Source organism: Hippichthys cyanospilos, chromosome 12 (assembly GCF_059441005.1).
Source record: "Hippichthys cyanospilos isolate Australia breed blue-spotted pipefish chromosome 12, RoL_Hcya_1.0, whole genome shotgun sequence".
Classification (NCBI taxonomy): Eukaryota; Metazoa; Chordata; class Actinopteri; order Syngnathiformes; family Syngnathidae; genus Hippichthys; species Hippichthys cyanospilos.
Window position 1 is genome coordinate 8,402,801 of NC_142380.1, and position 23,543 is coordinate 8,426,343.

The 23,543-nt window shown below is 39.6% G+C and overlaps 3 protein-coding genes across 7 annotated transcripts in view; 2 read left to right on the forward strand and 1 right to left on the reverse strand.

Moving 5' to 3' along the window:
* Positions 1–1,526: 1,526 nt before the first annotated feature.
* On the forward strand, positions 1,527–4,947 carry LOC148414725 (cathepsin Z). 2 transcript variants are annotated; one of them, XM_088429055.1, is made up of 7 exons: positions 1,527–1,678; positions 2,180–2,343; positions 2,418–2,597; positions 3,147–3,297; positions 3,380–3,545; positions 3,965–4,081; positions 4,171–4,947. In XM_088429055.1, the coding sequence occupies exons 1-6, from the start codon at positions 1,536–1,538 to the stop codon at positions 4,079–4,081; spliced, it is 921 nt and encodes a 306-aa protein (XP_088285181.1). In that variant the 5' UTR covers positions 1,527–1,535; the 3' UTR covers positions 4,171–4,947. The 2 variants fall into 2 exon arrangements, with proteins under 2 accessions (XP_088285181.1, XP_088285182.1); XM_088429056.1 differs by having other exon boundaries at positions 3,965–4,016; positions 4,171–4,283.
* Positions 4,948–5,099: 152 nt separating this feature from the next.
* Positions 5,100–15,115, forward strand: mppe1 (metallophosphoesterase 1). 3 transcript variants are annotated; one of them, XM_088429053.1, is made up of 10 exons: positions 5,100–8,543; positions 8,632–8,795; positions 8,886–8,994; positions 10,959–11,062; positions 12,446–12,526; positions 12,604–12,712; positions 12,785–12,847; positions 13,280–13,402; positions 13,496–13,636; positions 14,761–15,115. In XM_088429053.1, the coding sequence occupies exons 2-10, from the start codon at positions 8,731–8,733 to the stop codon at positions 14,944–14,946; spliced, it is 981 nt and encodes a 326-aa protein (XP_088285179.1). In that variant the 5' UTR covers positions 5,100–8,543; positions 8,632–8,730; the 3' UTR covers positions 14,947–15,115. The 3 variants fall into 3 exon arrangements, with proteins under 3 accessions (XP_088285179.1, XP_088285178.1, XP_088285177.1); XM_088429052.1 differs by having other exon boundaries at positions 5,100–8,531; XM_088429051.1 differs by having other exon boundaries at positions 5,100–8,795.
* A 1,429-nt stretch (positions 15,116–16,544) lies between these two features.
* LOC148414727 (guanine nucleotide-binding protein G(olf) subunit alpha) overlaps positions 16,545–23,543 on the reverse strand; it is a 42,152-nt gene continuing 35,153 nt past the window's right edge. For both annotated transcript variants that reach the window (XM_088429046.1, XM_088429047.1), the window contains exons 6-12: positions 22,238–22,292; positions 22,085–22,158; positions 21,654–21,712; positions 21,429–21,549; positions 21,213–21,343; positions 20,768–20,835; positions 16,545–18,411 (exon numbers count right to left, since the gene is read on the reverse strand). In XM_088429046.1, coding sequence (XP_088285172.1) covers positions 18,265–18,411; positions 20,768–20,835; positions 21,213–21,343; positions 21,429–21,549; positions 21,654–21,712; positions 22,085–22,158; positions 22,238–22,292 — 655 coding nt within the window. In that variant the 3' untranslated portion in view covers positions 16,545–18,264. The remainder of the gene's footprint in view (positions 18,412–20,767; positions 20,836–21,212; positions 21,344–21,428; positions 21,550–21,653; positions 21,713–22,084; positions 22,159–22,237; positions 22,293–23,543) is intronic.

Consider the following 23,543-nt stretch of genomic DNA (forward strand, 5'->3'; position numbering starts at 1 on the left):
ACCCTCCGCAGCACCAGTCGATAGCGTCAGGTGGTGATTTGTGTTGGGACGTGGCCGTCCCATCCCAGCCCTCCCTGATAGATGCCAATGTTAAGGGGAACGTTTATCTTTGATCTATTATTCATCCTGTGCTTAAGCGGGACTTATTGACCTCTTCCCAAATGGACCTGACTGGTAAAAACATTGTCCATGATTCAGCAGTAAATGTGGCTTTGCATCCTGGCCCAAAATCATTGCCAGCTTTCACACAGAGATCCAGCAGAAAAAAAAAAAAAACGTTGGGGGTGCATAAGATGTCATTTAAACCAATTTCATACACAAATTGGAAAAAAAATATATATTTTAGCTGCATCATAGCATTTACTTTCAGTGAGACCCAAATTGAAGCCTATTACATGCAATGGAAAAAAAGTGGTATCAGAATGAATTAAGTCTTTTTAAACAGAGATCATGAAAAATGATGCACAGGTTCATGTTAAACATAAATTAAAACCTGCAGAGATCCCGCAAAAAATGCAACAGGGTGTGTGAGAAATAAATTATTAAACACACTATTTAATGTTTAATGTTCCCAAATGGGGATATGACTACACCTAGGGGTACATGAAGGCACTTTTGGGGGTATGTGAGATTTTAACAGTTTGTACAGGTACCGTATAAGAAAACCTAATTTTAAAAAGTACATTTTCTTTTCAAACAAAACGCAACTTAATTGGAAAATGAACCGACCTAGTGCTGAACTTTATTGACGTATCGTTGTTTGCAAAATATTTTATCCTATTATTTTGTTCAATTTTGTAGGGATGTCTAATATCATCAGTCACACAATTTTCAAGCAGCGCCAGGAATAAAATGATATTAAACGATTTACCTTCTGGAGTGACTGAGTAAAATATGGCACGCATTTCAGGTGACAGCAAATGGAAAAATGCCTGCAGGCGGATTTTGTTGTTTAATTTGTATTGCACAAACACAATATTGATCAAAACAATGTGAATAAATGAAGGGACTATATCAAACAATATTTTGAAAGAAAAGGTTTGACTTGACTTCCCCTTTAAGATCATTATTATCATCATTAGGGAGAATTAAGTCTATGCGGCAAAGTGGAGAATCACTCCAAGCTGGTGATCTAATTTGATTGCAACCATAATCATTAAAAATGCAACCCCCTCTCCGACAGACCCCTTACAAGCACACATGCGTACATGCACACGCAGACCCAACTCTGTAGCGGTGCATTAGGTGTAATGCAATTTGAGCAGGCAACTAAGTTTAAACAGTCGAACGAAAAGTTTACAGCTGAGGCAGCAAATTCACTAATGGACGGAAATTATGCTTCATTATGGCTGCAACTATATCTTTTAAAACACCACCGGGAGTTTTTTTTTTCACTAGCTTCCTTCCCTCTACTACAGAAAATGTTTTTTTCTTCAAGTCGCTAGTCTTCTTACGTCATAATTTGTTGATGCAGTTCCCCAGTTGGCCGCAAGAGCGCACTAAATACCTCCTGGTCATGTGACAGAAACCCCAAGATGGCGGCCTACATGACTTTACTTCCGCTGTTACGTTGTTGTTATTGTTGTTTGTTTTTGTTTTTACCGTTTAAAATCTCTGCTCAGCTTCTGAATGAACCTTGTTATAAACCCATCAATGACAGCTGGCCAAACTCTGTGCGGTGAGTTCAAAGACGTGAGTTGTTACTATTCTTGTGAGAATAATTTTGTTTACTTGTTCGGAAATGACAAATTACACGCTATTTTGTAGATTTACTACAAGCGAAAGAGCTATTTGTGACGAACTTTTCACAATGCTTATTGAAAAAAAGAATCTGATAAAATAACAAAAAAAACGTTGTTTCATGTTAACGAGACACTTCCTGCTTAGTTGACAGGGAGGGAACAGTTCCACCGTGTTAAAAAAAAAAGCAAAGTCAAAACTAAACCATTAAGTACAGTACAGTAGAGTTGTAGTTAAATATAACCAAAGAAAATAACCGAATGTATGAAAAGTCACACAAAAAAGACAGGATAAACATAACACAACTATAACCATGAAGTAAAAAAATAAAAACCAAAAAATGATTAGTAATAAATCCTAAAATAAATTATTTTAAGAAGTCAAAGCGTAGAATGTAGTATAAACTACAAAAAATAATTGCAGTAAGTTTTTTGTTTAGGACGCGCCCTCGACCACATGAGTATATGAAGTTATCCGAGCTTCCTCGCTCGTGGGATTGGAGGAGGGTGGATGGGCAGAACTACGTGAGCGTCACCAGGAACCAGCACATTCCGCAGTACTGCGGCTCCTGCTGGGCCATGGGAGCCACCAGTGCCCTCGCCGGTATCCATGACGACGACGGGATGGGAACGTGGTCCCTCAGGCGTTTTAACTTTTTTCTGTCCCTCTCGCCCGAGATCGCATCAATATCAAGCGTGGGGGTGCGTGGCCGTTGGCGTACCTGTCGGTCCAGAACGTCATCGACTGCGGGCGGGCGGGGTCGTGTTATGGCGGTGATGACTTGGGCGTGTACGCCTACGCTCACCAGCGCGGTATCCCGGACGAGACCTGCAACAACTATCAAGCAAAGAACCAAAGTACGTCCATTGTTTTTTTTTGCCCATTATGGTGCCTGGTTGCTTTGCAAAATCACACATCTAAATTTTAAATTAACTCATTTAATCCCAGGGACGTATTTTCGCTTTTTTTTAAGAGTCCGGACAGTCAATATTTAAGTATTAAATTAATACTTAAGTACATTAAGGACATTAATTTCTAGATACTTAAGTATTAAATCGATACTTGAGTATCTGGGATACTTGAGTATCTGGGATTTAACGTCTCGACTCATAAAAAAAACCAAAAAAAAAACATGAAAATATGTCGCCAGCACTTAATGAGTTAAATTCATCAACAAAAACCTAAGCATGCTGTATGTCCATTGCAATTTGCCCACTATGGAGAGAAAAGTGTCAAAAAAAAAAGTTCAGCTGAGTTTTTTTCCTGTTCACTACTTAACTGTTTTGTCAATTTTAGAGTTTCCCGCTTTGTGTCATGCCTGTTATGGCCACCAGGGAGCGTGCCCCACATACTTTTGCTCAACTCGCTTCTCTTTTCCTACCTTTTGACTTTGTTATCCCTTGCAGAGTGCGAGGGATTCAACCAATGCGGCTCGTGCTCCTCATTGACGTCATGTGACGTGGTGAGGAACTACACGGTGTGGAAAGTGGATGATTACGGCAGAGTGTCTGGCAGAGACCACATGAAAGCCGAAATTTACACCAATGGGCCCATCAGGTAACCAGTCATGATTTACCTGTATCCGCCAGATGGGGGAGACAAAGAGCCGCTGACTTTTTTTTTTTTTTTTTTTTTTAAGTTGTTCCTTGATGGCCACCAAGGGCCTGGAGAGCTACTCGACAGGCATCTTTTCAGAGTTCCACCCCCTTTCGCTGCCCAACCATATCGTGTCTGTGGCCGGCTGGGGCGTCGCAGATGATGGCACAGAGTTTTGGATCGTCAGGAATTCCTGGGGAGAGTTTTGGGTTGGTGTCCCATATGCATACTCCAGTCAGAAACTTAGATCGACATGCCCATAAAAAAACGACATGTTGTGAAAGCAAACTGAAGAAGGCAATGTTGTTGCATGTTCCAATTAATTTGCCCTTAATTTGAAAAGGAAACTATACTGTTCGTGGCATGACAGACTTAGATTTGCTTTCATTTGCAGAAAGCCTGTTAAAATCCCCCCGTCGTGCTTTTATGTACCCCAATATATACACATACCCCCATTTGAGAACCGCTGTTCTGTGGGATGACTTGTTTTGAATTTTGGACTTTATACATGTTTGACTTTAGCTTCAATTTCCTGTTGATCTGGAAAAACTGGGTTCTGTGGTAATTTTCTTTGTTTCTGGCAAACTTCAAAATTCTTCCCTGTTTTTTTTTTTTTTTTTTCCCACAGGGAGAACACGGATGGGCCCGAATCGTCACAAGTGCCTTTAAAGGTGGCAAAGGTAACTGGTTCAACTTGGGGATCGAGAAACGCTGTGCATATGGAGATCCTATTGTTATTTCATAGGTTATTATTATTATTATTATTATTGTTGTTGTTGTTGTATTAGTTGTTGTTGTTGTATTGGTAAGTATCTTTGATACCATATTTTTCAGACTGGTACTGATACGAATCTTCAACTCTTGAGCGGTCACCAATACCAAGTACCGATACCACTAGTACTTTTGATATACAAAGTCGCCCTTCCCCACAAAAAACAATGACAATTTTAAAGAAATATCTTTATATTCTAACATAGAATTTTCCCTTTAAAAAAAAATGAAATTGATGACAACATTCTATGTTGTTGGGGAAATTAGCAAATGTAGCACCCTTGTTACATGTGGGTAATCTATGACAGCTTTTCCTGCAGCTGTGTGATTGGGAAACCCTATAAAAAAAAAAAAAGACGTTTTACCCATGCATTCTTTTAAGTGCCGATAATAAAGGTTTAGTTCCAATGTTGACATCCATTTAATAGCATGCCGCACTTTACATTGCAGCCATAAAACTTCATATCACAATAAAAGTGAAGTTAACTCAGATGCTAGCTATTTTTTTAGCTATTATATCCTTCTGAGATGTAACTTATTCATTTGTGTCACTGTTGTATCCATTTTGTCTTGTCAAGACGGCAGTTATTTGCAAACACGAGACATTTTTGGAGACATCAAAATGTCCTCTACTGAGGACATAAGGACTTGGCAGGTTAGCTTCAACGAGTCAGAACATATAGACCCAAAACAAATCAATAGGCTGGCTCTCGGGAGGATACGAGGAAAAAATAGTTGTTTATTGTGACGAAGCATTCTCCCCAAGCGGCTTTTGTTGAAGTCAGCTGAGGAATGTCCCAATAAAAGGGCCCGAAAATGACAAAGCTGTATTGTGAACCACTTGAAAGGCTGGTTTTGTGTCCCTCGCTCGCACACACACGTACACACACAAACACGTTTTTTTCTATCAGTGTGGGGACATCCAATTGGCATAATGCATAATGGATTTCCTACCCCTTACTCATCACATTAGATTGCCGAACCTATATCAAAAAACAAGTCCTGACCCTCAAAAAGAGATCTAAACTTGTGGGGTCCACCAAAATGATCCCCGTGAGTGCAAGAGGTCTCCACAAAGACAGTAAAACCAAGATTTGGTCCCCACCATGTGGTAAAAAATGAAGGGCACAGGAATTTCTGCCATGATAGGTACACCCCATTGACATAATGCATTTCCTAGCCCCTAACCTTAACCATCACAAGAGATTGCCTTACCCCAACCTAACTCAAAATTCAATTCAAACCTATACTCTATAACTACACTACTATAAAAGAGTATAGTCTGAACATGTGGGGTCCACCAAAATGGTCTAAAATGCAAGAGGTTCCAACAAAGACAGTAAAAGACGGGATGCGGTCCCCACCACTCTGCAAAAACCAAGGGTGCACACAAACACACATATGCAGAGCCATGTTGTGTTGCAAGTGGAGCACAGCAGAGCCCAACATCTGGAGAGGAGTAGGGCCTCCGCCCACATTTTTTTGTTTTTGCTTTTGGCTCTCTGGAGGCCACCACGTCATCAACGCCATCAACTCGCTCACTTCTCAAGTATTTTATTAGCAACCGTGCCTGAGCCATACTGAAAACCAACAAAGGGAGGCATTTTAAAATAGCCTCTATATGCGCATCGTACTGTGGATAATCAAAAGATTAAGAAGCATACTGGACAAACAAGCATTCAAACTGCATTTGTCAAACTACACATAAATGAAAGCGAATTACACTTTGTGTATTTAATCGTTTGTGCAGTATCATCTCCATTTCTGGGACAAATTTGCCAACCTTCAACTCACAGTATTTTAGTTAAGAGATGGCAACTTCTGAGAGATTTCAAACTTTGACATGATGTCAACCATCTGACTGAAATTTCAGCTCCCTAGTGTCTTTTTCCAGTGCTTTCCATTTGATGTAAAATGTCTTCTGTAAAGAGCAATGGATTGGACAAAATACTGCACATGATTCTAAAATGGGGATAAAACAATGCACTGCATGGGGTGCATGAGATTTGAAAATATATTTCAAAAAGTAATGTCTACTCAAAAATACTTTCAAAATAATCATTAAACCTCATTTTATATTTTAGTAGGCTATTCAATTTTATGATCCTAAAAACCCAGTCCTCCCCATATCAGAATTTGACAGTTTCTCATTACGGACAGCAGGAGGTGCTGCATTTATCATTTTTCCGTAGCTGTAACAAACATGGCAGCTGAAGGAGGAGTGCCACCCCCCATGTAATATCGTTTCATGATAAATAAACCTACAATTATATTTAAAACATACCGTTGGTCGTTAAGAACACATTTATTTTCAAGTTTTTGACATAAGCATTCAATTTATTCCTTTTTGATGAAAAACGGTCTAAATCTTACACAGTGTCCCTTTAAAAACTTGATTTAAAATCAAGTTTGTTGTTCTCTTCTGCAAGCAGAGCTTTAATATGATCCCAACTGATAACACTTTATGTTGATGATCATTTTTATGTGCACACATCATTTATTTTCTGTGTTCTTATTTCCAGATAATTAAAAAAAAAACTGTACAATTGAGTTCCAAAGACAAAACACTGTCTTTTCAGGTCTTTGTTTTCTAACCAAAAATGCTTTGCGCTGTTTAAGACGTGTTTCGCAAAGAAATGGTCACAGGCTAGCAACTTCCATTAACAATATTTTTTTTTAAACAGGTATCTTTTCATCATCCCTTGACATATTCCAATCAAATCAAGTTTAATTGTATTCTCCTGCGAACTAACTTATCATTTGTTTGTACACTCCTTTAGCCTAACACTTGAAAATATTTGAAAAAATATCTCTATAAATCAGTAGCTGGGATCGAATGTCTGGATGAACGTAAAATTCCGTCTTTGGGAATGAATGAGTTAATCGCTAAAGGGAAGCGGCTGTAAAACTGGTTAAAATACAGAGTCAGGCAGCTAGACTAATTGCCCGACGGGTGTGTTTCGGGGCAATTCTTTGAACAAATGTGCGCATTCCGACGACATTGTGGTACACTTGTCGCACTGGTACGATCACAAGCACTCACAGAACCAGTTTGATGGCAAGTGCACCAGCCCAAATGGCTTGCGTGGAATCCTAATCCCATTAATCCTCGTCCGTCCCATCTGCTACAAAGAGTGAGTCTGCCATAATGAAGCAAACCAGTCACTGATTTGAAAATTGTACTTTATTCTGTAGGCTACTTTCCTCTTATCAGGTATTAGCTCTTGTGTACACAAACACACACACACACACACACACACACATACAGAAGGCTTGATGTCATTTCTCTTAAAGGTAACGTTCCTAGTGCTTTGCTTTCATGCATTAAGCACAATCAGGAAGTGGGTCTCACGCCGCCATGTTTATGTTTGTCAGCGAGAAACAACAATAAAGTAGTTATCTACTAGCGGGGCATGAAACCAAATTCAACGCTTTGTTTTAACCATTGTGTTATGAACATTTGTAAGGAACAGCAATAATATCTCAGGGTCAATATGATCAGTAGATTTGTTTGATAGTCCAAATATGTTAGAAATATTGGTGTGTGTGTGTGTAATCCTACTAATAAATCTTGTCATTCTTCTATTTTCCTATGATAGTAGTAATGCATGCGGGTCATTTTGACCCATGTTAAACTTCATTAAGGTAAATGTCAGAAATTTTCTAATCAATTGATTATTAACAACTGAAAAACTTGTCAAGAAGTATATCAAAAATGTATAATCCTAACTAATAACTTAAATAATAACCTGAAACATTATGCTTTCCTTTACCTTTTACTGGGAGCACTTCTTAAGAGCAACGTCAGCAAGTAACAGGTTTCCACTATTTATTTACCAAAACAAAGCAGGCCCTAGCGCAAACGTACAAAGCAGTACTATCCAGGTGAGTACGATGTATTTTTTTGACAAAGGCTTCACAAAAGGAACTCAAATTATTTATTAAACAAGATCAAGTGCTTGATGACAAATCGAGACGTTAAGCTTGTTCACCGTTTTTCAGTTTCAGTATTTCAGACCGGACCCCAGAATGTGAGAGGCATTCTGACCTCGTTATCTCCTAAAACAGCTAAGAAAACAAAACAAACAAACCCAAGTTGTTTTGAACTTGTTTCTTTTTTCGTTTGTGAGCGCTCACTTGTTTTTTTCTGAGCCTCTTATTTTGCAAGCCAAGCGGAAGTAGGTCAAAAGCGCAGTTTGACTGTCGGAGCGGACTGCGTTTCTCCTCGCGGTCGGATTTTTTTTTTCTCCTCCTCCTGTTTTTCTCTCCAATTCAAACCCGACATCGTCTTCATCCGCCATCATGAGCCACATCGGGCCGGGGTCGTGAAGAAGACGAGGAGGAGGAGAAAGGAGAGGAGGCGAAGTGGGAGAAGATGCCTCATGGGTCGCTCCATCACGTCCTAAGAGGAGTGCCATGGCCAGGTTCGGCGTCAGGTGGCTGCTCGCCGCCGTGCTGCTGCTGCTGCTCATCGGGGCCTTCTTCTTCTGCGAGTATCTCATCTACTTCCCCGCCATCCTCAAGTGCGCTTGGCCGCGCGTGGAGCATGCGCGCGGCGGCGGCGGCGGCGGCGGGGAGGGCATCGACGGCCGGCAGCCGCCGGATTCCCCGCCGGTCCGGGCCATGGTGCTGTCCGACACTCATCTCCTAGGGGCCGTCGGCGGCCACTGGTTCGACAAACTGAGGAGGTCGGAATGCGTTGGAAACAACTTCGCTGATTGATTGATTGATTGATGCCATAACAATAAGCGTGTGCGTGCTGGTGTGCGCATGCGCAGGGAATGGCAGATGGAGCGCGCTTTCCAGACGGCCCTGTGGCTCCTCAAACCCGAGGTGGTCTTCATCCTGGGGGACATCTTCGACGAAGGGAAGTGGAGCTCCAAGAAGGTGAGGGTCTTGTTTACTCAGCAGCAGCAACGAGGGAGCTCGGAACATTCGAATCTGATTTGAAATTCTACGGTTTCCAGGCACTCTGGTTTCCTCCCAAATTCCAAAACTGTCAATTTCAATAAGTGAACACCTTCCTCAAATAAATGCCTCCCATCTCGCATTGTGGAATAATGACATCAGTTCATCGGAAGGAATACATACAAAAACAAAAAAAAAATGAGTGGAGCTAAATAAACCACATACCTGCAGCTAAATTAGGAGTATGACATCTAATTAAGGACATTGTGCCCCCTACTTTAACTCTGGTATAATATCACCCCTTCACGGAGAGAGCCTATTTAATGACTGAATTAAATGACACGCCAGATAATAAATTATTTGATATATATTTGAGGAAAGAGCACACGTAGAGCTAGATGTCATATTTGAATGAGTCACCATATGCCTTGTCCGCTTGAAAACATTAAGGCGTTTACTTGAGATATGTTCGACTTTTCATGTGGTGATAAAGCAGGGCGTGGCATCAACAAATACAGAGGTTATAGCCCCGCCCCGAACAGAAACGTTTGCTGGGTGATCCACCCACTTAAAACAAATAAAAGCCTCCATCTTCTCATCAGTAAATAAAAAGGTAGAAACTGACATCTCTGCATACAAATGAATAAAAAAAAACTTTCAATTTATGCACCGATAAATGACTCTTTTCCTCCCATTAGGAAAGATAAATGATTACAATTACATCGGTTCAATGAATGGGAAAAAGGCCCTCGTTCGCATATTTTTTTAAACAGACACCACCACACCAGTGATATTTTGCGGTATGGCATAGGTGTCAAACTTCAGTCCTCAAGGGCCGGTATCCTGCATGTTTTCCTTGTTTGTTACTCAAACACCTGATTTAAATGATTAGGATCATTTTCAAGCTCTTGCAGAGCTTTCTGAATAACAAATCGTTTGAATCAGCTGTTTTGGGGAGAGAAACCTGGAAAATATGAAGGACACCGCCCCTCTAGGACTGGAGTTTGACACTTGTGCAGTATGGTGTCAAAACAGTGGTCTATCTTTCCCATCTGGCTAGAAAACAGGTAGTGTCTGTATACACCAGATTACTGATGATGGTAAATAATAGGTTTCAATTGGCGAAAACACATGTTGAATAATTAAGGGTAAGGCATTTAGTAGTTGAAATGCTCTTGACAAACGTTTGCTTGTATGTCCTTCGTAAGGGAAAAGATTGGGACATCTATTTGTCCTAAAGAGCTTAAACAAGTGGACGACATGATTATTAATTGAAAGCTTGGTGCAAAAAACTCAGTCAAAATATCCGCCGATCATTCGGTGCCACAGCATGTAACCGAGGAAATACTTGAACAAACGCTCGCCTGTAAGTGGAAACAATGAGACGTCTATTCTAACTATGGCCGTTATTCAAATGAACGACACGGTAATTCATTGGCGGTTTGGTGCTTACAAATACAACTAGACAATACATCTGCTGATTTTTCGGGGTACGGCGTCTAATCGAAAAAAATATTCCAGCAAACGACACCAATAAACGATATCATTTGCGTGAGGAAATAATGAGGCATCTACTTGAGCCACAGTGTGATTAATTGGAAGTTTGGCGCTTAAAGACTCGACTGGACAAAACATTTACTGATTACATGGGGGTACGGCATATAATTGAGGTCATACTCTAACAAATATTCATCAATCACATTTCAGGGGAAGGAATGAGGTATATACAATATTTGACGTATGGCACTTATTCAAGTGAATGACAATGTTTTAATTGTAGGAATGGAATCAAATTAAGAAATTCATGTTTTTGTCACCGTTAAACAAACAGATATTACGTTCCAATTGGTGATTGTGTTCATTATTATTAGAAACAATTTAATCCCCCTCTCAAATAAGGTTTGAGGGAAAAAAAACATCTTAAGGCATCAATTTCTCTGCAGAACTGGGAGGATGACGTGAGGCGCTTCCACAGGATGTTCCGACACTCCGGGGACACGGAGCTGGTGGTCCTGGTGGGGAATCACGACATCGGCTTCCATTACGAGTAAGGGCACTTTGATAACCCAGCGCGAGATAAACGTCGGACTTCGGTCGGTGTTTATCGGTTCTTCAAGTTGAAGTCCAAGTCTTGTATAAATAAATGACCTCGAGACGCATATGAAATAGCAGCAAGTGAAACCACTCAAGGGGAAGTGCAAAAATTTGGCTTGCATTGTGTTACGCCAACTCTTTGTGATGTGAAAGTGCAAACAAAAGTAAAAAAAAAAAAAAAATCCCCTTCCCCCCACGGTTAGTCCATACAACTCTACTGAAAAAGAAATATCTTTTTGAGATGGAAAGGAGTAGCTGAGATAATGTGGGTGCATAAGTGTGCAAACCCCTACAATTGGAATGAAGCTGTTTTCAGAATGAATCATTTTCAAACTCGTATAAATGGGCGTCAGGCCTCCGGGTGAAGTGACGCTGATTAATTAATATCATTTATTGGTCATTCAGAAAATTGACAATTTGAAAATGAGGCAAAATGTGAAAAGGAGGTTTGGCACACTGTTGAATGGGTGCTTAACAAAATGTGTTTACCAGTTTTTAACTATTTAGTTATCCACAGGCTATGAACAGTTATTTTTTTTAGAAACAAGAAATGTTAAGTTTGCATTAAAACGGAAAGGCTTAGTTTTCGCCATGTTTACTGGAATTACAATAAAATAAGGATTGGCATCTTTTTTGTTTTTGAAATTCCCGGCATTTTGATGCACTTGGTAACTTTTTTTCGGTTTTGGACGAACCTGTAACTTGTATAAATGCTGTAAAAGGTAGTTGACGGTTGAAAATGAACTCTTATTTCTTTTTTTTTGTTTTGTCAAGGCTAAAAATGGTACAGTTTTACATGTAACCATACAATTTTTATAACGAGTGGGGGGTGGGGTGTTTGCTTTCCTGGGGAGGGCTTTGCAAAATATAATTGAGAAGCACTGCCTTAAAACACAATCGTCGTCGTCCAGAAAAATTAAGCAAAATTGAGATTTCATTTTGTGGCCATATCACCTCGCCGTAATTCTGATTAATACCAAATTAAATTTTGATCCATCGAGACGTCAGCCATTTTCAGTCCCCGTTTTACCCTTTAAACCTTCGATATTTACCTTAAATAGATAACTTTTACTTTTGTATTTATGTACATTTTCGGCTACGTTTTTATTTTTATCGAGAGGAAAGATTTGGTATTTCTATATATAGCAGTCTTTTTTGACATAAATAATTGTACTTTTATGTTAGAACATTGTTGTTTTGCCTCCTCTGATAAATGACACAAAATGGTCAAAACAAGCCAAGGTTAGCAAAATTGTAGTACCGTTTTACAAATGTGCATTGAATGGAGGATTTAATTTGATCGCGCTGAAAGTTAGGCTTTTGTCGCCCTCTGCAGGATGGACTGGTTCAAGCTGCAGCGCTTCGAGAAGGTTTTCAACGCTTCCTCCACCAGGATGGTCACCAAAAACGGAGTCAAGTGAGCCGTTTGTCAACATTTTTTTTTTATCGAGGGTGGTTTCAGAATTATTGTTTGTGTTTTGTGTGTGTGCTTAGCTTCTTGCTGGTGAACAGCGTGGCGCTGCACGGTGACGGCTGCCCCATCTGCCAGTCGGTGGAGAAGGAGCTCATCAGACTTTCCAAGGAGCTCAATTGCTCTTTGCAGGCAAGGCTGCGTGGAAAAAAAAGAAATAAAAAGTTAGATGACATTTAAAAAAAAAATCACGTTTTCACACAGAGTTCAGGGGACGGCTGCGAGGGCACGCCAGTGTATCCTCCCACATCTCCCATCATGCTCCAGGTAAGTTCATTAGACACGGTGCACTCTTTAAACATTAAAACGATTTAGTTTTCATTCCTGATTTTTTTTTTGTGGTGTAAAAAATCCTCGTATTTATTTATTATAATTATTTTATATTACATATACTATTTATATAATTTATTTTTTGGTTTATTTCTAGTTTTTTAATTGTCAAAACCTCCTGTGAGCCAGCCTAATTATTAATGTCCACTGTTGTCTTCTATTTGTCTTCAAAACAGTAAAGTTAATCACATACAAATGAGATATCATTGGAAAAGCTCAAATGTGCGCTAATTTGCATTTTAAGCAAGTTTTTGCAAAACAAAACAAAAGCTGTACAGAGACAAATCAATGTTTTCCCCCTAAAAAGCACATCAAATTTAGAAGTGTAAATTGTGGTTGATACTGATATTTTCAACGGTGTGTTTCCAGCACTACCCGCTCTACCGAGTAAGCGACGCCGGTTGCACTGGTACGGATGCAGCGCCACCCGGAGAGCGCCACCTTCTGTTCAGGGAGAAGTACGACGTACTGTCCAAGGAGGCGTCCCAGAGGGTGAGGACCCCTCTGTCACACATTGTCTCTGAAAAGACAATGTGGATGACCTTTTTTTTTTTTTTGCTGGGGGGGGGGTGCACGTTGCATCAGCTACTGCAGTGGTTCAAGCCCCGCCTCATCCTGAGTGGCCACACCCACAGCGGCTGCGAGGTCCTCCACGATAACAGGTATCCCGAAGTCAGCGTGCCATCCTTCAGCTGGAGGAACCGCAACAATCCCAGTTTCATCTTGGTGGGTAGCCCCGCGTCCAAATTTTTCATGACACCATCAATCAACACATGCATATTGACATTTTCAACAAATTCTAGAACCATATCAGCCACTACACACACACACACACTATAAGATATTGTTTTTGCATACATTAATTCAAAACTATTATTATTTCTACAATCGTCATAATTTCAAATTCCCCTAAAAAAAAGTATTTTTAAAAATACTACTGTGTGTTTGGAATTTTAGCTAATTTAATACAAAACCGATTTTTACGTTAAGTAAACTGTATGTAGTGTGTTGCATAAACAATTCAACCATTATATGTACTATCATCAAATACTTCTAAAACGTAAAAATAGGCTAACTTAACATTACAATACGGGTAAACTGGTAACAATGTGCCAATAACGCAAGGTCAAAATCTCGTTTTATTTATTTACTTTTCCTATGAAGTTTCTCCAAGAACCGGAAAAGTAGAAAAAAATAATGTGAAAAATGAGCCGACATCGCTTCAGCATCTGACATCACTTCTTGGTTTTTCATCCTTTTCTCACTCCCCTGTAAAATTTGCGTTTTCATCAAGTGGCCCCCTCATTCAAGCTCGTACCCATCTTTATTTACAGTTCATAATTTGAGTAATACATGTAATCAATCAACGTAGCCATTCAATGTATTCATAGAAAAATAACATTCATCATACAATTAAAAACAAGTCATTTTGATATTGTTTTAGCTTTTATTTAAACTGAAACACAATAACACAATATTACATTTAAAAAACAAACAGTTCAAACGTGCTGGCGATTGGCGCTTACTTGTGAGCAGTGCCTACATGTACCAGCATGCACTGCGGCCAAGCAGTCGAATTTTCACACTATTTTTCCTCGTTTTACGGCATGCTTTTTGGCAGTTAGCTCGGACGTCCATAGAGCTATAACGTCTGAGATTATTTCGTCCATTCAGACAAATGCAGCCTTTTTAAAACAAAACGTTACCACTGCAGTACAATTCATGTCAATTATTTTGTATTCGTTCATTTTTCCATTGTCGGTTGCGTGTTGCTAACATATTAGCATATTGTCTTTTTAGCTGGCCCTTTAAATTCATTTTGTTTCCGCCTTCTTTAAAAAAAAAAAAAGGCATCCGTGTCACCGGGCAGCTACGCACTGTCCAAGTGTTTCTTACCGGAGGAGAGCACAGTCATCGGTGTGTACAGCTCAACCGGGGCCTGTCTGCTACTGCTCGTCCTGGCGCATTGCTTGTGGATGAAGGGCCTACTGCAGTGCTTCAGTCTTTGCCTGCTGGGGAAGCACAAGTCGATTTGAAAACTACACTACCCAGCAACCCCTTCTTACAGAAGCCGGAAGTGGAGACGAAAGGAGAATCCCTTTCCCTAAAAAACTATCTTTAATTTCTCGACACTGGGAAGGACGAAAATTTTTCGTCGTTTTTTAAGGACTTAAACTTGTGAAAATTTTTGACGGGATGTATGTCGGAAGTGTGCCACAAGGCGGCGCTCTGTCGTAAACTCGCAAAACGAGTCCCTATTGACTTGATTTCAGCACTTTGCCTTGTTTTTTGGCGTCCGTAAACACACGTTCATTACTATATTAATGTCCATTTTAAATGTCAGTGCGGTAATGATCCACGAGTCACTGTGAAATGAAAACTCAAGTTGGTTCATTGAGGTGGTTTGATGATCTTTGAACTTGTTTACTGTCGCCGATCTTGTGTGCCAAATATTTGTGGGTTTTTTTTGCCAGGTAATTGACACATATCCAATCTACTGTGCATCAATAAATCTTTAAAAACCCCGTTGTTTTATGGTGTACACGCACACAAACATGGAAGAAAACGTAGTTTTCTAAACATAAAACAAGTGTGTCTTGAACGAAAATAAACTCGGCATTGTTGGAAACAATATACAAGTTTTTTTGTAATAGAAAGCGTAGCATCTTCAATAAAACAGACTTAGGTCTAAGTTTTACATCCGAGAAAATTGTGCTTTCAAAAACTTCGCAGACGATGAGGATTTGTACTTTGAAAGATTAGTTTAAAATAATGTTTTTCTCCTACATTTCTGTGGACATCAGACCCAAACGAGGTTTCATAGAACCTAATGTACATTTGAACTGATCAGTTTAGTATCTTTATTATAAAGTCGAATTTGCATCTTCAGGGTATATGTTTTTGTAAATAACAAGGATTCTAATATCGAATATATCGTATTTTAAAAGTGAGCAGAACTTTCACGTCAAAGAACAAAATTAACTGCTATACAGAAAAGTGTTCAAACCAAGATCCGGGTACAATATGTGGCCCACCGTCCGTCTTCAGGCGGCCTGCTACATATCCTAAACTAATGTTTTTGGGGGTTTTATTTTTGTGGGCTGTTTGGACACCCCTGATTTTCCAATGTGTTTTGTCAAAGTCAATTTTGCATTTTTACATTTTTGTAAACAAAAAAGAATTTAGTCCTTTAGCCAACTAGGAGCAATATAAAATATCTTACGTTGAAAAAGAAAAGTTAATTGTGTCAAATCTCAACAGACGTGTTTAGTAAACAAATATTGAAACACAACCAAGTGTGGAATCCGGAGACGACTTGTAAAGAATTAAAATATAAAATAAAATAAAACCTCCTCTAATGTGACTCTTTATTTAAAGAAAAATAAAAACGTCATTTCATGTTCCTCGGCGGGCTTGAGCAAGGTTTCCGCATCTGCAGTCCAAGTTGACTGTGTGTGTATTTTAGCAGAAGAAAAGGCTGATGCTGACTTGTTTTTCCTTTTTTTTTTGTACAAGTAGAAAAGCTCATCTTGTTGGGTGCTGCTCACACATTCATAGTGCCTGTGCCTATATCGCATATGCTTCCCATAGGACCGCTCCCCCCGCCCCCCAAAATACCCACCCAAACATGAGCAATATTGCACACGCTCATTTATTCATCTCCATTCTAGACATGCTTTCCTATGTGTGTATGTATACATATTTAGCGTATACATACATAGGTATGTACACCTAGGCACACACATAATTAAACATGTATAATTGTACATATATATTTATATAGACCTATAAATTTACATGTACATACAATTATAAAATTCTTTGTCTGCACATTCATACACGCACGCACACACACACACACACAATGCATGTGTGAGTCTATGTACACAAGATCTCGCACGCACTTAAAAAGAAAAAAAAAAAAGACTCAAGGAAAAAAAAAAAAAAGATCAAAAATAATGTTGGTTCCTATGAAAACAACACCAGGTTGCAATTTGGACACTTTCAATGGATCTCCAATGTGTGTTTTAAAGCTGTGAAATTAATAACAATAATACAATTCAACAGGAGGGCATAATAAAAATCCCTCAAAACAAAAAAAAAAAAAAAAAAAAAAAAAAGGCAATGGTGCTGCAACATGTGGTCCTCTCTGCAGGTAAGTGGTTAATTTGCATAATGTATATTTTTAGGATTCTTTCCCTAGAATGTTTATTCTTATTTTTTTTAAATAAACAGCAGTTTATTTATATATATATATTTTTTATAAACCAGAAAAACTAAACTACAGAGAAAGTTCCCCCAACCACTCCTTTCGCGCAGTCTCCTCGTTTTGCTGCAGACAAAAAAAAAGTTTTTGACATCAAGCTGTACAGCGCGGTCGAAAAAACATTACTTACATCTGAGCTCGTTTTTGTTTTGTTTTTTTGTCGTTTTTTTCCTTGTTTTTTTTTTTTTTTTTTACAGGTACAGCCATAATCAAGGCACAAAGATCTACAAGTAGATTTGTTTTTCTTTTCAATTGAACTTGTACAAAATAATATTACACTTTACAGTCTGTACAGGAGAATTCTACCTTGCACAGTGTACAAGAAAAAAAAAAAAAAGAATACATTTTTATCTCCCCTCCCCGCAGGTAAAAGGATGGTGTGTGTTTTTGTTTGTTTGTGTGGTGTGTTGTGTGTCCGAGTCCATGGAGGCGGCAGGGCTAAAGTGCACGCAGCAGCAGCAGCAGCTCCTTTGGGGGGGAAGAGAAAAAAATCCTTCCGGCTTGCCGTACTTTTTTCGTCATTGTGCACCCCGTGTCTCTCTTTTTTTCCTCTCGGTCCACAAAGTGTTTTTTTTTTTGTTTGTTTGTTTTGTTTTTGTTTTAAACCCAAAAAGGGGTGGGGGTGGTGGTGATGGGGTTAATAAATATCGCATTGATGCTACATTGTGTGTTCCTTGGGGGGGAGAATAATCCAAACAATTGAGAAGGAAAATAGAAAAAAAAAAATGGGGGCGGGGGATCTAATGCAAAGTGCATTTGTATTTCTTCATTCGCTTGGAGGAGTGGGCTAGCAAACACACACACACATTCACGCACACTCTACACTCGGGTCCTGTAGGTGTCTTCACGTATCCGAAAAAAGAGACGAAAGGGCAAAGAAAAGGAGGTAGAGCCTGAAGCTTAGTGGAATGACGGAAAAATAAATAAATAAAAAGGCGGAAAAATCATCAAAGGAATCAATCGAATCTGGTGGCGGAGGAATCCAAAAAGGTCAAAGGAAAAAAAAAAAAAAAGAGCCGGAGGAGGAGGAGTATTTGACACACTTCAGTAGTACTTGATGGTCCTCGGCAGGAGGCGGGAGGTCTCATCACAAGAGTTCGTACTGCCGCAGGTGCATTCTCTGGATGATGTCCCGGCAGTCGTTGAACACCCGCCGGATGTTCTCCGTGTCCACGGCGCACGTGAAGTGTGGGTAGCAGTAGTGGCGCCCGTCGCCGCTCGCCGTGCTGATTCGCTGCCACAGACAATCGCACACGTCACTTTTTCCACCTTCCAAACGCACGCACGTGCACGCGCCACCAGGGGGCAGAATAACATACAATCCTCCCTCGCAACGTTAACGGCACCTCAACACCCTCGCACTGAGTGAAGGATTTACCCCTTGATAGATATTGTCGGAACAAAAATCAAGTGTATGAAATGTGTTTGATAAAACCTTGCCTACCTTTCTTTCTTTCATAGTACCGAGGCTCAAAGGGCACATGTCTCTTTTTGGGCACAAACCTTTTCTCTGAGGGCCTTGTATTGTGGGATTTTATCATTTAAGTTGCCCTTCCCTGTGCTAGTTGATGAGTCAAATTGGTTTATGTAATATAGGATTTTGCTTCCGTACAATGGTGGTTCTTAACCTTTTTTTTCTGTCGAGTAACTCAAACAGAGTGCTGGGCCAACTTTGGCTCTCAAACTACAGTCGGCCCCCGGCTTACGAGCACCCTGATTTACGAACAATTCGCCTTACGAGCGTGGATCAGGGAGATTTTTGTCCTCCGCTTACGAACAAACCTCTCGCTTTACAAGCAATTCGACATGCCGGCCATTGAGTATGTAGAAATGTTCTCGTTTAATTGCGTCAATAAAATCAACAGTAGCGACATTATCAATCATCAGTAGATACTTGTGGCAGTAGCGTGAACGCTATTGGTCTTACAACGTCACACTGACTGTCTCACTCACGGTGTCTAAATATATTACCATTTAAGTGTAGTGTTTGTACAGCTAAAGGGAAAAACAGCTGACATGAAATTAAATGTGCCGATTGCAGGACAAAGAATTGTCATTGGTTTAAATGTGTGTTTTTTTTTAAATTAATTGTCAATACATTCCAACCGTTTAAAAAAAAAAAGTGCGAATAATTATCAGTCAGTCACGGAGATGCGAATATGCTATTGGTCGATTAAGGTCACCCGGTCTCACTCACGGAGATGCTATTGGCCGGCGTCACACGTCAATCACAGAAATGCCGATATGCTATTGGCCGAACGCCTTTATCTAGCTTGATGGGACAGGATGGAAGGAAGGAGAGAAAATTAGTGAAAAACGGAATGTTGTGAAGACTTTGCAAACTTTATCTGTTAGACATAGCTTCTAAAATTACTAGCAGCGGTAAAGAAAGAAATAAGAGGATGATGTTTTAGTATCTGCGTGATTTGCACCCTGACTGAAAGAGTTACTGTAACACTGTAAGACCAATAGCATATATATCGCCGTGTTAACTTTTGAGCGTTGGACTCTGCCCCCCTCTGCTTACACCCAGCTCAAGTCTCGTCGTTTCAAAGGTAAAAGCTATTTATCCATTGTATATATTATATAATGCAAGTGTACAGCAGATTATGTCACTCAATTTTAATATATGTATACAGTGTGTCGTTTTTACCTAAGGCTTCGGCCCGCGTTGCACGCATTCACGAATTAACATGGGTTTGGACTGCCCGCTATACGAGCAATTCGAGATACGAGCGTAGCCGCTGAACGGATTAAGTTCGTAACCCGGGGGCCCACTGTATTTGGAAATGAAATGAAAACAGAATATAAATCAATTTTTGTGGAAGGTAAAATGAGCAAAATAATGCATGGGCTTATAGTTGTTTTCAGTCAGGTCATGCGACAGGTTGGGTCAGACCATTTTGATATGGGAAAGAGCGAGTGTGTGTTTATACGAACATTAAATTGAATAGCCTACTAACATATATCACTTTTTATGAATTTACACAATATTTTTCAGGAGAAATTTGCACGAATAATTAAGGATTTTTGAGTCAATGCTACTTCTGAAATATATTTGAAAATCCCATGTACCCCCTTTTGAGAACCGCACTTTTAACAATTTAAGGAATGATGCTTACAAGTTGATTTCTGTGTTTATGTAAGCACATTTTCTCTTTTGTTTTGAATACATGTTATTTGGCTTGATTGAGTCTCCACTTGTGGACACAACCTCGAGGTTGTTCACTCCGTCATGTTTTTTGCTTAACCTAATCAACGGCAGTCTAAAGTCTCAGCTATCAGGTTGTTAAATTCGCAAAGTGTGATTAACTTCATGAAATATTTGCATAAAAAAATAATTATTTCCAAAGGACTTTTGAAGGGATGCTACTTTTTAAACATGAATTAAAATCCCACGTACCCTCATTTGTGAACCACTACAGTAGCGTACAAGTTTGAAGCAAGGTGTTGACGCTTTATGATTCTTTGTTCTCAAGTGCGGCACCTCTAACCCCGACTTTTCAGGGAATTTTTGATCTTTGCTGCAGGACTTGATCCCTATCGCAGCATTAAGTAGTTGTGTATTCCGGTGGTCTTTTGCCACTTACAAGAAACTCGTCTCGGATGAAGAACTTTGCTCTCGTCACTCTGGGGTCCTCGCCGGGTTCTGGAGTTGCTGGACCAAGGGAAAAACACACACACACATATATATATATAATTTCCACAATGTTGTGTGTGTGTGTTCCTGTACGACTATACTTTTGAGAACCGTGTTAAATTTTCTACTGATATAGTGAAGACATTTTGGAGAGTGAGGACATTTAGGACTCTCCTCACTTGTTCAGACCCTTTTTGGGGGTCACAACTTGCGTTTAGAGTATAGCTTTGAATTGGGTTCGGGTTAGGCAATCATTTCTGATGGTTACAGTTAGAGGCTACAACATGCATTTAATTTAATTAATTAATGGATGTCCTTCCAAGTATAGCCGTACAAACATATGTGTGACTGTGTGTGTGTGGGTGGGTGAGTGAGTGAGTCTGAGCGAAGCCCACCTTCATTTGGTATGGTGTAGCGAGCGTATTCGGGGAAGTAGTCTTCAATTTTGGATTTTCCAGCTAATACCTTCTCGGCGAGCATGTCTTGCTTGTTGAGGAACAAGATGACTGAGATGGTGCGTAACCACCTGCGAAAAGCAAGCGCACGCCACCAGTCAATCGACTGCCTTTGGATAAAGTTGGACCCGGGAAACGGGATCCAAATACACTCGCCTGTTGTTCCAAATACTGCGGAAGAGGTCCAGGGCTTCCCGTAGCCGGTTGGTGTTGTTGTCTTCCCTTATTACCATGTTGTAGCTGCTGCTCGCCACCACGAAGATGATGGCCGTGACGTCTGCGATGGCGGAAAGCGCACAGGGAAACAACGTGAGTCGGGACGGGGAGGGAAAAAACAAAAACAAACACAAACAAAAAAATGGTACTGGGCTGTCATCTAACCGTTAAAGCACTGGATCCATTTTCTCCTTTCGTCCCGCTGGCCGCCAACGTCAAACATGCTGTGAGCAAAGGAGACAAAACACTGTAAGGAAAGACTCATTGCTGCCATCTTGTGCTCACTAAAGTCACAACACATGCAACAAAATATACATTCAGCATATATATATATATATATATATATATATATATATATATATATATATATATATATATATATATATATACACATATATATATATATATATATTAGGGTTGTAAAAAGTCCTGCATCATTTGATGAATAAATGTATCAGCAAACTGCTATACACTTTATTTTTGAATAAATATGAACTAATTACAGCATAAGCATGCAATTATTTCATTTGAACAATGTTTTTGCATTAATAGTTCACTCATTAATTGTTTGTCTTTTAGTATTTGTTGAGACTTACTGAAAGTTGACTTTGTCTACTTGGAACCTCGTCTCGAAAATCCCTGAAGTTAACACTCGGCAGCGTAGCAGGTCCTGAAAAATGTGATGAATAAATAAAGCGAGGGCAAGAAACTACCCAAATGAAGTTTAACTAAGAAATGTGAGACCTCACCTGGTCTGTTGGTGTGTAGTCGCTCTGTCTTACTGAGTCGATTCTGTCGAGGAAACTATACAAACACAGGGAACACAAGTTTTTTTTTTTTTTTTTAAATTAAAACACGAGTTATGACCTTAAGTGTACATGTTTGGTTGGACATCTAGGAAAAGTAACACGTTTAACAAGCTTAACTTACAAAGTTTTTGGAAATATTTAACAACCTCTTCAAGCCTGCTACGCACGTTTTTGTAAACAACATGACAATTTAGCCCTCAGTGCTACATGCTTGCATTGACAATATAAAAAAAAAAAAAAAACACCAGCCTAACAAAGCCCATTTTTAATCAGCGTCAAAGACAAAATATAGATGTGACCCTAACGTACACAAATTAACAAGATGAATGATTTTTTTTCTATCTTTTTCCCCCCCTCCAATCAGGCCGCTGCCTGACAGGAGGAACGTTGCAGAGGCGGGTTGAGTCCACAAGGGGGCAGAGCTGCTCAACCGGGGCTATTTTTGGTGAGCTGGAGAGATTACATAAAGCAGACAGTGTGTGTGTGTGTGTGTGTGTGTGTGTGTGTGTGTGGATGATAGAATCGGATGGTAGCATCCACACACAGCTTAGCTCGGTGAACACAGTACGACAGACGAGACTCGAACAGAACATTTACAGTTATGAACATTTCAAATAACATCAGAATGTTGCAACGACTAGAAACAGTGCAACTACACACAGGACACTTCATTAGGTACACATGCCAGAATCCAACGTTGAGCCTTTTTCCCATCATTCCACGGAAAATATGATTTTATTTAATCAATTGATTGAATATATTGAAACATTATGAGAAATATTCATTCACTTATCATTTCTATTTATTTTATTAGCAATTTGAACGTTTTTATTTATTTATTTTTAGAAATCACATTTATCGATTTTTGCTGTTGAATGTACATTGGACAAAAATGTAAATACTGTACATTGTTTTCAATTTTCACTAGCTGAACTTACACTTTTTTGTGTACAAATTTGTGACATTATAACAACTTGAACATTGCTAATATTAACATATTTCTCCCATAGTTTTGCGCTCCCAGAACCACTCTTCTGTGTCAGTGTTTACTGCTGTTAACATTCTTTTTTTTCTCCACGAAAACCAATACTTATGGAATTAATTGTTCCTGAAGTGAAGGCTCGCGAGATTTGTTAGTGTCACTGTCACGCGCTATCGTGGTTGAAACTCTTTGATTCCAGTTGGCAAGGTTCCACGTTGAATGTTTCTGTCGAGTATTTCAGTCAGCTTTTTCCCTGCACAATTG